Below are 13,864 nucleotides of genomic sequence, written 5' to 3' on the forward strand. Positions count from 1 at the left end.
GGGAGGGTGCATCGGTTCCTACTGACACCGAGGGCTTTCCTAGCTCTTGTTCCCAGGACTCTGGGGTTCCCTTCTGTCCCCAAGTGCGGAAACACAAAGCACCACAGGTTCTTTCGGGATACCGGTCTCACCGGTCCCTAGAGGGAAACCAGGAGGGGTGTGGCCACCCTTCCCAGCTTGCCAGAGTGGGCGGAGTCTCTGGGTGGGTGGGAAGGTGGGCGGGGCGAGATCACTGAGGGAGCCCTAGTGCCTCTCTGGAGTCACTACTGGGCTGGCTGAGGAATCGTGGCGCCGCGCTGCAGCTGGCAGTGAGTGAGTGCTTGGTTCTGTGGTCTGCGGGTGATCGGGGTGGGTGGATGTGTGGAAAGGAGGGTTTTCTCGGGGTGGGGATGCGGGGTGAAGACCGAGGACTCCCGGACGACAGCGCTCGGTGATGTGGAGATCACGACTGTCACAAGTCTCATCCTCCGGACGCTGCTAACTGGCTCTGGAGCTGGCCTGGCTGAGCTTCTAGAAGGGACTCTGTTTCTCCTGGAAGCATCAACGGAGTTGATTGGCTGTGAAAGGAAAGGGATGTCTCGAGAGGAGCTATGGCAGGCTTTGGTAACTGAGAAGGAAGAGGGCATAGGAACCACGTTGAAGCCCCCAGGATCCTTTGATGTCTGAGGGGAGGTTGTGATTTGGAGATGGCTGGGACAACTGAGGGGAAAGTTGCAGGCGAGGTCCTTACCCAGAGGGAGAAAACCCTGCTTTGGGTCTTAGCAGGAACTATTTCTGGTTCAGTTGCCCCCCACCCCTTCTCTGTGGGCCTCAGTTTCTCTTTTAGTTTTCAGAGATCCTCTCTAACCCCAGCTGCTGCTTCATAATCCTTGTGCCAGCCTCCTCCTTGCCCTTACTCATTTGTGGGTGTGAGAGTTGGGATCAAACCCTACTCCTGCCTGGAGAGACCCACACCTATCTGCCCAATGCTAGCCAAGTGCTCAGGCTTCAACTTGGTTCTTTTCCTCTGCTTCTTAAGCCTTTGGTGCTGCCTTTGTCTGGACACGCTAGCTCCCAAGCCTCTGGGTAGGAGTGTCTGGCTTCTGGCAGAAGCTCTAACTTCTGTGTCTTTTTTAGAGCCCGCAAGGTCCTGGCCTGGGGCAGGGGCATTGGCTTTTCTGTAGGTAATCTCATCCAGGGTTAGTCTCCTGCAGGGGAAAAGCCCAGTCCCCATTTCTATCCTCTTGGTAAAGAAGACCAAAGAGTCAGTTCCATTGGCTCTGGTCTGTTCAGTCTATTGTGAAGCCATTGGAGTTCCTGGTTTCTTGGCCACTTGATGACAGTTGGCCTCCACATGCAGCTCTGAGCTGGCACTGGCTCTGTCTTGCCCCCTCTTTTCCACCTAGGTCAGCATTGCAGGGTGGCCCGGTGAGCGGGAGCTTACTGCTAACAAAGTGGCTTCTATACCTGTTTGGCCAAAGTTTGTGCCTTGCAACTCTCTGGTTCCACAGCTATCCCCGCCCCCACGCTGTGTGGCATAAACACATCCTCAATTCATGCAGACCCCGTGTGTGCACTGGGTGATGCATAGGGATAGGTATGGTGAATAGATCACACTAACGCATGCCATCTCAAATGACAGGAAGTACTGTGGACAGGGCTTGGGGACAACAGTTTTGCATAGCATAGGAAGGCACCTCTGAGACAGTCACCACTGAGAGAAGTCTTAAGGAGGTGGTGAGCAAGTTATGTGACTCGCAGCGGGTGGGGGAGTGGATAGAGAAAGCCGTGTGTGTGTGTGTGTGTGTGTGTGTGTGTGTGTGTGTGTGTGTGTGTGTGGTGTGTATGGGGGCGGGGGTTATGCAAAGGCAGGAGCATGAGAAACCAGAGCAGCCTTCCTTGTTTTGTAAGGAGCAGTCTAGGTGCTACAGCAGGGTGGAAATGAAGGGTGGGGGGCCGTGGGGGGAATGGTGGGTGTCAGGAGGAAAGGGGTGGTAACTGAGGTCTCTTGTATTGGGCTTGAAGTTGCTATAAAAGCTTTTGGCTTTCACTTTGACCATGATGGGAGCCGTGAACAGATACGGCTCCTGCTCTGACTTAGGGTCCGGCAGTGTTCATTTAGTTGTGAGGCTGAGATTGCCTATGGAGGTTCATGGCAGATGAGGGAACCATGAGGGGAGTTAGAGAGCTTACATCGTAGCATAGAGAGAATCTGTGGTTTTCAGATTTGGAGTCTGTTGAAGGCTGGGTGGATAGTCTGTGACGCTGGAGAGAGGCAGAGTCAAGTATGACTCTGAGAGTTTGGGGGTTGCCTTCGTCTGGGAGGTAGCTTTTAGGAGGGAGAGCCAGTGATTGATTTTGTATTTGTCTTTCGGAGATGGTGGTAGGCACCATACGATGTTGAATAGTGTCCAGTAACATTTCAGTCATCTTTATCACAGTTGGAAATTGGGCCTGTGGGCAGAGAAGCATCAGTGATTCAGTTCTTGGTGGCTGTGGGGGGGATGGGGGGAGGACTGGGAACCAGCCTTGGAGGCAGAATGGATAGAAGGAGCAGCTGGGAAGCAGGGAGGAATATCAGTGAAATCTTTAATGACTTCCAGAGAAGTGCTCCAGGGAGGAGGGTGAACAGGTAGACCGGATGCCCTCGACAGAAAGGAAGGCAGAGAACAGAACAACTGGAAGGCAGAGAACAGAACAACTGGAAATTAGGTTTTGCATTCTCTCAGGTAGTGGATGTGGGAGGGGACAAAGGAGATGGAGTGGATTTGGGAAAGGCAGTTCAGGTCCAGACAAGGGAGGGAGGAAATGAAGGATGAGTTACTCTGTTTGTTCTCTGATGGGAGCTGGTTTTCTGGGGAACAACTCAGAGACAGAGCAGGAGATGGGGGTTAGTGCCCCAGGGAAAGCTTAGCTGGCCAGAACCTGGACAGCTCTGCTCTGCCCTGGATGTCCCTCTTCCTCTCCAGTCTGCAGGAGGCCTGGGGCACTGCAAAGGGATTTCAGCTCTTGAACAATGTCCTCAGCTAGGAACTTCAGGAAAACCAGGCTACCTGTGATCCTGGACAGGAAGGAAGTGCTAAGAAACAGACATGGGCTTGGGGAGCAGGGCCTTTGTAGATACAATTGACCCTCTGTTTCAGAAAGAAGGTGACCCTCTTTATTTGGGTTGCACCTCTCAGAGCCTAAGAGTGGCTCCAACATGGCACTAGCCTAGTAGAGAAGGCAAGGATGACAAAGCAGTGGGTTTAGCCCGGGGAGGGCAGGTCTGACCAGGTAGGAAGGTGCAAGAATAGAATTCTGAGACTAACTAATGAAGAACTTCCTCAGCCAGTCAGGAGGACAGTAAGTATCAAGCCCAGGTTTTCTTTTCCAGCTGTTTGGGATGAGATAGGGACTTGGCCTTCTCAGAGGCAGGGGGCTGGCAGAATTGGTCTTTGGGGATATGTCTTGCTTTGTGTCTGCAGGAAACTGGCAAGATGGGAATTTCCAGCTGCAGTAGAAACAGAGTACAAAGCCACGTGGCTTTCCTACCTCACCCTGCCAGTGTCCACATGACTGATGTCATTGTCTGGGTGTGGATGGTTTGGGTATCCGGCAGGCTCTTAATATATCTGGGAGGGGAGTATGTTTCTGCTCTCTCACAGTTGTTTCTCTCTGGGTAAGCACATTTATTGGAGACACCTCACACCACCAGGGTCTTTGAGTAAACGCCAGTACCAGGTTTTGTGGCAGGACTGCCAAGAACGAGCAAGTTCTGGGTGCTGGCCTGCCAACTCAGGCTTCCTGCTCAGGCTTTTGGGATTTCCCCTAGGGTGGGTTGGCCGGATCAGGGACTGCCTGTGCAACACCTCTGAGCTTTTGGCTCATGTGCTCTGCAGAAGAAGGAAGCAGTAAGGAAGTATAGGATGCATCTTACCCAGCATCCTATAGGTAAAGTGAGCCAGGCCATCCAATCTTGCTTCTTTTCATTCTCCATGACTTCCTGGCTGCACCTCGGGCCTCAGGCAAGAGTGCTGACCTCACCTCTGTGCTTTTCTCTGAGTAGGTAGGGCCAGTGGTTACTTTTCTCGGGACCCAGGCAGGGGTGCTGGGGTAGCTGGTACCCCACCTCTGTCTGGTTTGCACAGTTGAGACTCACTCCATGACTTGACTCCTCGCTGTCATCTGCCTCTTCCCTATTCTTGGCACCTCTGCCTGGGCCGAGCACAGGGGACAGGTAACCAGCTTGACCAATAGGAACTCTGGGCTCCTGGTTTCCAGTAGCTTCCACAGTAGGGATTCCTTCTCTCCTAAGCTGCCAGATGCTTAGGTAGCTTCACTGCCTCAATTTCCCAATCTGGCCAGCCCCAGGCTTCTAGCCTGTGTGTTAGTAATGTGGTGTTGAGTTAGAGATTGAAGATAGCCCCAAAGCATTTCATAGTCTCTGGCTAGGCTTGGAGTTAACATCCCCAGGGCTTCCCGTGAGCCAGTGCTTTGTAGGGGTGTCAGACTGAGGGAGACCTAGCCTGCAGTGTGTGCCTACCATAGAGGAAGTTATCAGTATCTAACAGGGCAGATCTGGACTACCCAGGCCATTTCCAGCTGCCCCCCACCCCTTCTCCTTGAGCTTCTTAGAATGTCCCAGATTTTGAAAGGACGCCTTTCTTCCTCTTCCTCCCTGACTGTATTCTTTCACTTTCCTTTTCTTGGACACAGCCCCAGCCTAGTGGCAATTACAAACTGGCCCACTGAGATTTTCTCTGCTGCTTAGGGATCTCCGTGCCTGAAGCTTCTGATGGTCCGTCCCTTCCTCACGGAGCCCCAGCATTCAGGCCTGAAGGCTGAGCTCCTGAGGGTTGTGGCAGACGGGCAGCGTGCAGTGAATGCTGCTGAATTTGTAGGAGGGAGCAAGGGCCTTCAGTCAAGGGCATGTGGGGTGTGTGTGTGTGTGTGTTTTACTGTCGATGAGTAGCATACCAGTAGGCTCTGTGTGCACCATGACATCCCATTTCACCGGGATTGGCATCTTTACAGCAAGCCCTTGTTCTATCCATGGAGTAGTAATGAGTTATATACAGAGGCAGGGCTGGGGGATACCAAAGATAAGAGACAAAGGTTTGCATCAGGCAAGGAGTCCCACTGCTTGGGTCCAAACCCCAGCCCTATCTTTCCCAGCTATAAGTACTACAAAGTCCCTTGCCCACGTGCCTCAGTTTCCCTCTTTGTAGATGAGACTGGCCACACAGCACCTGCTTTTTTAGCAGTTGGGAGTGGGAAAGGAAATCTTTCACTAAGACACTTAGCGTGAACTTAATGGATCCAGTGGTTCCAAAGTTGTGTGGCTGAGCGTGGTCTTTGGGAGAGCCCATCACCCTGCCTAGGAGGGAAGCCATCTTCTGTCAGCTCTGCCTTGTGATGCTTCCTAAGAGCAAGCAAGGGTACAGGAGCCCAGGGACTCAAGGGTTTAAATCTCTGGCTGTTTTAAACTCATGAGAACTGCAGCTAGCTTCTTGATATCCCGGGGCATTATTTTGGGGACAGTGCCTGAATACAACTGGCCCACTTAGACTTGGCATACATCGCTCCCTACAGCCTGGCTTCTAGAGAAGTCATTTCCTGACCTCTGACCTCCCCTGCTCTCTTACAGGTTGTGACATGTGCTCACAGGAAGACTTCCAGGCACAGAGGAGCCAGCTGGTGGCACTGTTGGTCTCAGGGTCCTTGGAGGGCTTTGAGAGCATCTTAGACTGGCTGCTGTCTTGGGACGTGCTCTCCAGGGAGGATTATGAGGGCCTCAGCCTCCCTGGCCAACCTCTCTCTCATTCTGCCAGGCGTCTGCTGGACACAGTCTGGAACAAGGGTGTCTGGGGCTGTCAGAAGCTCCTTGAAGCTGTGCAGGAGGCCCAAGCCAACAGTCACACCTTTGAACTGCATGGGTGCTGGGACACTAACTCCCTTCATCCAGCCAGAGACCTGCAGAGTCACCGGCCGGCCATTGTGCGGAGACTCTACAACCATGTAGAAGCCGTGCTGGAGCTGGCAAGGGAGCGGGGTTTTCTGAGCCAGTACGAGTGTGAGGAGATCAGGCTGCCAATCTTCACGTCGTCTCAGAGGGTAAGCTGTGGCCTGTGTCAGCAGAATCCTCAGGATCAGGATGCTTAGCCACGAAGACTGTGACTCTTGTTGAGTCAGCCCCGTGGAATAAGGCAGTTGGTGGGATTTCCCATGCACAATTGGTCAGGCAGGTCAGAGTTGCTGCAGCAGCCCAGGGCTTGGCCTCAGTACTCAGAATGATGCAGCTCAATGTCAGTTCGGTGTGACGGGATGTTTCTGGGCATCCCAAGAGCACATCCCAAGCTCTCCATCTTTTCCTTCCTCTTTCTTTTCTTTTTCTTGTTTGCAGTGCTGAAGCTTCTTGCTCTACCCCAGCCTTTACCTCTACCCATCATTTCTCCCATCTCACTCTCTTTCTCTGCAGGATACTGTTAATCTCTGATGCTCAAGGTTTGGGGAGAGCTCCTCGATCACCCATATACCAATTAGAGATGTGTCTGGGAAGTCATGCTCTCATACCCCTGCTGCTGTCATGGCTGCTTGAGTGGCTCTCTGTACTTGCAGACTTTTATTGGTGTCTGCTTCAAATCAACAGTTCAATGGAGAATAATTCTGCATTACGTTAGATCTGAATTTAATTGTGTAGCCCACCATGTGCCAATACAGTTTAAATGCCTATCTAAGATTTCAGATGTGAAATTGCGTTAAAACTGAAATGCAATGATTCAACAGAAACCACAAGGACAGAAAAGTCTCGCCGAGTATCGCTGAAACTTCTATTTTCCTGTAGATAGTGGTCCTCAGGCTGCTTGTGACGCATGGAAAATAGTAACATTCTACGTTAGTTTTGGGAAATCAGCGGGCTTTGGCCTTGATTCATTCATTCATTCATTTATTCATCCAGACTATGAGGCTTACCGTATGCCTGACTCTGTGCTAAAGTTTGGTGTGTTGAGAGCCTTACATGTGATAGGTGTTTGCTGAGTACTTGTTGATGAAATAAGTGAGTTGTTGGGACCACATGTCAGGGTGATGATGGGTGAGTTGGACTTGAGGTGAGCTTGGGTAAACTCCCCTGGGGCAGATGAAATGAGCATCTCTGAGTTCAGTGTGGCCCTCATGATGCTTGAGGCAAGTAAGTCTTCACAGACTATGCACGACTTAGTCTTCTCATTCCTGTACATGGGGCCTGAAGGTATGCCCCTGTGTCCCTTCCATTGGTATTCAAAAGCACATATTAATAAATGCTCAGTGCCTCCTGAGACTGGTTGTGGAGATAGAACCAGCTTACCCACCCAAGTGAGGTTGTAACTTAACACCTTTGATCTAGTGTTCAGCAGTGTATCCAGGGAGGGATTCTCTAAAGGGTTTGAGGAAGGAAGCTTAGGCCGTATAGGAGATAGGAGCATTAATACCAAGAGTATCTAGACTGTCCAAGAAAAGAAACTGAGATAAATTACAGGCCAAAGAATCAACCAGTGGATGCCTGTAGATACCCAGAAAGAAACAGAAAGAACATGATCTAATCCAGATCCATAGACTGCAGCAGGACCCAGGGGGCTATAACCGACTGGAAAGAAGAAAGACTGGATGGGAAAAGACTCCATCTCAAGAAAGAACGAAATGGGGCCAGATGCCTTTAATCCAGCACTCAGTGAATTTCAGGCCAGCTAAGACTACATGTTAGATCCTGTGCCAAAAGAAAAGACAGAAGGAAGGACAGACAGACAGAAGGACTGGGATTTCTGGCTTTCTTTCCCTCAATGGCTCCATTTCTGACTCAGTGTGGGTGGCATTTATGGTGTATCCAGCTAACATGTCTCTAGGATTAACCTTCTAATTTCATTGGTTGAAGGTTGGGAACTGAAAACATGGAAGGAAGCAGAATGTGAGTTAGAGAGCCCCCCATTTCTCCCCCGACTCTCTGAGCATGTTCGGGTAGGGTGTGCACTTGGCACTGGACTAGCTTTCTCTCTAGTGGCACAGTTAAACCCTGCTACATTCTTCCAGTGGTGAAGGATGTGTTTGTTAAAAATGAAGACCGCCTTGCCCATTTGAGAAGGACTTAGCTAGGAACTGAATCTCAGTCTGTTTCTTTCCAAGGAGTGTACGCTTCCCTTTGTATCGTAAGATGTGAGAGCTTTGTGTAGTTTTGCTCAGTTGGGGATAACAGTTGTTGGGAAACCTCAGGCTGGTAGCACCAACTGTGATGCCAGCTGTCCGTGTGACTCATGCAGCTGCTAAAGCCAGCGGGGCTGAGGTATCAGCATGGGCTCTGACTTGCTCGCTTCTGTCATAGAACCAACTAAGACAATCAAATAAATATACATTCTGTCCATCATTTTCCTTCAGAATTTTCGTGGCATTACTCCATTATCTTCTCTGTTTAGGCTTTCCACTGAAATCTCAAAGACCATTTTCTATCTCTTTCTTAAACCTGTCAGAGCTTCTTTTAGTCCATAATATGCTGAAATTTGTAATGATCTACCTCAGGCACTGGGCATTTGAATCCAGAAACTTGCATCTTTGTGCTTGAGAAATCTCTCTGATGAGTCTACTGATGGTTTTCTTTGTTGTTCCTTCCCTCTCTCTTTATGGAATTGCAGCTGCTTGAACGCTGGAATTTCTGGTTGAATCTTCCTGTTCTCTTCTCTTTTCCATTGCTGTGCATGCATCCTGCTACTGTTGTTTTTGAGACAGGATCTTACACTGTAGCCCAGACTGGCCTGTAACTCTTATATAGCATAGGTTGGCTTCAGATTTGGGCCAGTCCTCCTTCTTAAGCCTCCCAAGTACTGAGATTACAGGCGTAGTCTACCACAGCTACCTTTTGCTGTTTTCTGTATGGTATTTTCAACCCTGACCTTGTAAGCTCTCATCTTTGCTTTAACATCTGCAGCATGTAAAAGCTGTTTTTACTGTTTCTTTATTACAGCAACTTGCTCTTGTTTTAAGGATGTAATCTTTTATGTAGACTAGATGGTATTAACAGTTGTTTATTGTTTGTTTGTATGATTGGTTACATTGCTTGACTCATGCTACATGCATTTTTGTGCTAGTGATGGAACCCAGAGCTTTCACATGCTAAACAATCACTCTACCACTGTGTGGTATCACTTACTCCCTGTATAAACCTTTGAAACTTCAAGTTACCTTCCCTTCCCTGTTAATTTGGCTCTGATCTCCCATATTTGACACTTTCTTTGGGCATAGGTAAGCCTTAGTTATCTGTCTTATTATTTAAAAAGACATATTTTTAAATTTCCTGAGCAACCAGGTGAAACCTGTCTACTGTGACTTCCACCATAGATAGTTAGACAATGGTAGTGTTTATATCTGTAGAACTTTTCTCATGAGTTTACCAGCTTCCTCAAATAGAAAGCTTCCTGCCTGTGGTAAAAGCTGATTGTAGAGGTCTGGGAACCTGGAGGATGAGTGAGGTGGATAGTAACCTTGGTATTCATGTTATACACAGTCATTTAAACTCTGACTTTGGGGTATGGCAACCACTTTTTGTTGTGCCTGGGATTCTTTTTCATCCTTTCAGAATATAGCTCTCTGGGCAGCTGGCAGGCAGGGACAGTGAGTGGCTGGCTAGTGGTTTGGAGGGGGGAAGAAAGCCTGGTTATCTATGTCATAAATTCTTTGACTTGTTCCTTGTCTTCATTGTCTCTCTGTGTTACAAACATACTTGATGCTGTCATGCCAGAGCTCTTGGCAGACTGTAGGCATGACATGCTTTCCAAGAGCAACATTTTGGTCTTAGGACTTAGCCTTCAGAAGTCTTCTACCATCCACCCATGTATCCATCCACCAGTCCATCCATTTGTTTGTCCATTCACCCATCATCCACCAATCTATCTACCATCCATTCATCCATCCATCCATCCATCCATCCATCCACCTACCTACCCATCCATCTATCTACCCACCCACCCATTCATCCACTCATGTATCCAACCATCCACCCACCCATCCATCTGTCTGTCCATTCGTCCATCCATCCATCCATCCATCCATCCATCCATCCATCCGTCTGTCTGTTCATCTAGCAGGAGTCCTTTCATACTGCCTCTGTCATCGGGACTAAATCAGTAAATAAAACAGAAAACCTTGTTGTGATGTTCACACCTCAGCTGGGGATAGACCATAGCAGCAGGAAGCAGATCTCAGAGTTTAGAAGGTGTCCTCTGCAATGGAAGATTAGTAAATGAGTGGATCTGTCTGTGGAGAGTCCCAGGGCATAAAGTACTGACTTCACCTTCCTGTAAGATTGGCAGAGCATCACAGAGAAGACAGAAGCTGGGTGAAGACTTAAAGTGAGTGAGAGAGTTAGCCAGCCAGCGGTAGGGGTTAGCATTCTAGCAGCCAGAGCTAAGTCCTGTAGTAGGAGCATACTGGGCATGCTCATTAAATGGGAGGGAGTATTCAAGGAGAGGCGGAGGCAGAGGCGGAGGAGGCAGTCAAGCAGCCAAGAAGAGGTGCAGTCTGGGTTTACATGGTCACAGGCAAGGATGCTTGTCTACTTTGGCTCTGGAGAGTTTACCATTGGACCCAGGCCTCTCCTATAGGGCCATGGCTGGGGTGTTTATGGCTATGTGACTAACCTGTAAAGTATTCACCTGTGACTAGGAAGCAGACACCCTCCAGTGACTGTGGTATGGGGGATAGGCGGTAGGCAGGGCCAGTGCAGAGATTGGCAGTTGTGCAGTTTCCAGGTACCTTGTGCCTCGGAGCAGGATGGCAGTAGGGCTCGTGTGGACAGGGCTCCATAGCTTGTAGACATCAGCTAAATGTACCAGCTGTGGCAGATGGCACAGAAAAGAGAAAAAAAAAAAAAAGCAACACCTTCCACTACTTCTTATGTTGACAGTGTGTTGAAGTGGCAGGATTTTGGATGTTGTGATTAAGTATGATCTATGACTAAGTAACCTAACACTTGCCACTGAAACACGCGGCAGTTAGACTTTAGTGCACATATACATTGCTTGTGTGCTCCGGACTCTGTTTCTACCGGAGAGCTTGATTCTGGTACTTTGGAGGTGAAGACCATAGGATGTACTGATGATGTGCAGAAAAGGGACTGAAGGTACCTCAGACGCTGGGCTGAACAGCTAAAAGGATGGTGGAGCCCTGAGCAGAGACAAGGAAAGGCGTGCGTGCCTGGCATTTGTGACCAGCGTGTGTGTGTGTGTGCATGTGCGCGTGTACTTATGACACATTTAGGTGTGCAGGTCCCAGATTTAGGGCACAGTTTAGGCTGGAGAAGAAAGTGGGTTCTGTGTAGAGAGAGAGTTTAAGCATCCAGGGCGTGAGACTTGGTACAGCACCTGCCTTCCAGGGGTCTACAGCTTCCAAATTCATTGCTTGCTTTTGTACATTGGTAGGTTTTTTTATTTATTTGATCTTTTTTTTTAGCTTTTAATTTTTAGCTATTCATTCTCTCAGTGGGTGTTGGGAGGGAGCCAGGTTGGCTGTGTGTTTGTTTCAGCAACCACGACTAAATCATCTTTGTTTGCTACATGCAGACTGGTAGCGCAGTTGTTTTTCTGGGCTCTCTCTCTATGCTGGAAGAGGACTGTGTGTCGATTGTATCATTGGTGCTTTTTCCTTTATCCCGAGCGCTTGATGCCAGAAATGTTTCAGATATTTTTTTGGGGTGGTAGAATATTTACATAAACAATAGATACCTTGGCAACCCGACCCATGTCTAATGACAGAAGTCATTTATATTTCATGCACACATGGCCTGAAGGTAATTTTACACGATGTTTCAATTTTCCAGTTGTGACATTGTATCAGTACTAATAAGGTTTTGGATTTAAGAGCGTTTGGATTTGGGATCTGCAGATTAGGGGTGTCCAACTTTTAATAGAAACCTTCCCACAATGCTCCTCCTCCATCCCTTCTTGAAAACAATAAAGGCCTTTTCTTTGTCATCTATAGGCAAGAAGGCTGCTTGATCTCGCTGCAGTGAAGGCAAATGGACTGGCTGCTTTCCTTCTCCAGCACATCAGGGAATTACCAGCTTCACTGTCTCTGCCTTACGAGGGTATGTATTTGTCCCTTTTGGTGAACACAGACCCCTGGTTAAAGAGCAAAGCACACGGCAGTTAGCATCCACGGACTGATGCCTAGTGTCCCCCAGACTCAGTTCCTGCATCTGAAGCCTAGCAGTGACCTGACAGCAGTGAAGATTGAAGAGATGACAGCAAGGCGGCACTCCCCCTTCATTGCTCCCCAAACCACACGATGCTCCCTGGAGCCAATGCATGTGGAGAGAGCTAGCTATGGGTAGAGACAGCTATCTTGCTGTCCAAACTGCGTTCTATACCAGGCACAGATAAGGGTGGGATCTCTTGATCCATAAAACCTAGTTTCTCGTGATCTGGAACTCATAACCAGGCAGATGTAGAAAGTGCAGTCTCATTCACGTTGTACCCAGCTGAGCAATGAGAGAGGCCCTAGGTGGCATGGCTGAAATGTACCAGGCAGCCTGCCATGCACTTGATGGGAATTCTCTGCCATTTACCAACAGTCCCGAGAAGTGGGTATTTGCTATATTCCATTTCACAGATGGGAAAATTGAGGCTTGAGTAGCAAGATGGGTCTGACTGTAGTGTCCTTTTCTACTTGGGAAAAGAAACCACCTGTCTCAAAAGAAAAGGTGAAAATTGAGTTTATTTATTTTTAAAAGGAAATGAAAAGCATTTCTTTAGTTCATGCTACCAATTTTTATTTTGCCTATTTTTTTTTTAATTTGTGTGTGGCTGTATGCAAGCGTGCATGCGTGTGCGTGTGTGTGCAGGTGCGTGCATGCATATGTGTGCATGTGTGTATACATGTGTGTGTGCACACTCGTGCATGTGTGTGTTTGCACATGTGTGTATACATACATGTGTGTGCGTGTGTGTGCATGTGTGTATACATGGAGTTGGCTGTCTCTTCCATCATAATTTTGGAGATTAAACTCGGGTCATCAGGCTTGGTAACAAGTTGCTCTTACCCATTAGGCCATTGTGCCCGGACTAGGTGTGTTTTGAAGCTTTCGGTAATATTTGGTAATGGTTAGAAGCTGACATCCTAAGTCATGGCATTGGAAAGGGGTCTGTGTACCTTTTGGTATTTGATCAGTGCTCCTGATATAGCCAAAGAGTAGAAAGAGCTACAAGGATCCTTACCCATGGGAACAAGAGGCCTTGAATACTGGTGGTGGCAGCATGGCCTATAATCCCAGTGCACAGTGGGAAGACTGCAAGTGTGAGGCAAGTCTGGGCTCCATAGTAAGACCTTATGAAAAAAGAAGATGAGGAGAAGAAATGACAGCGGCCTGTGTGCCAGCTTCCTTTGTCTCTGCTGGTACTTCAGTGGCCTAAGAGCTCTCTGACAAGAACTTGCTTGCCTCTGAGTTGAGACCAAATGGGCTGGTGCTTTCCCAGGGTCATTGAGGCCATGGTGGGGTAAAGATGTTGACATTTTATGATGTCCCATGACGTCCTGCCAGCCTGAGCCTCTGACCAGCACTTCCCCGTTTCTTGAAAGGGGAACAAAGCTCTCATTAGGAAGAGCTTTGCGCTGGTAGTGGGGCCCTGGATGAAGACAGGCAAGAGGAGGAAGGGGCAGGGAGAAAGTATCAGAAAGTTTGGATGAGGATTTGACGCAGGCACCTGGTGATGCTGAGGTCTCAGAGTTAGCCTTTCAGTCTGACTAATCCATTTAGCCATATACAGTAACACAGACACAGGGTCCAGGAATCAGATCTGGGTGCTGCCATCCTGTCTGTGGCCACTTGTCTTGTTTCAGTGCAGGCATCTGAGAGAATTAACTCAAGAGGGGAAGGTTTATTTTG

The 13,864-nt window shown here is 48.7% G+C and overlaps 1 protein-coding gene across 8 annotated transcripts in view; it reads left to right on the forward strand.

Moving 5' to 3' along the window:
* Nod2 (nucleotide binding oligomerization domain containing 2) overlaps positions 1–13,864 on the forward strand; it is a 50,171-nt gene that overhangs the window by 11,790 nt on the left and 24,517 nt on the right. For 5 of the 8 annotated variants that reach the window (XM_076915574.1, XM_034522698.2, XM_076915579.1 and 2 more), the window contains exons 2-3: positions 5,609–6,075; positions 11,962–12,067. In XM_076915574.1, coding sequence (XP_076771689.1) covers positions 5,617–6,075; positions 11,962–12,067 — 565 coding nt within the window. In that variant the 5' untranslated portion in view covers positions 5,609–5,616. Of the gene's footprint in view, positions 1–248; positions 313–5,608; positions 6,076–11,961; positions 12,068–13,864 lie in introns of those variants that run through there. The other 3 variants (XM_076915576.1, XM_076915581.1, XM_076915577.1) reach the window with 2 other exon arrangements.

Source organism: Arvicanthis niloticus, chromosome 18 (genome assembly GCF_011762505.2).
Source record: "Arvicanthis niloticus isolate mArvNil1 chromosome 18, mArvNil1.pat.X, whole genome shotgun sequence".
Lineage (NCBI taxonomy): Eukaryota > Metazoa > Chordata > Mammalia > Rodentia > Muridae > Arvicanthis > Arvicanthis niloticus.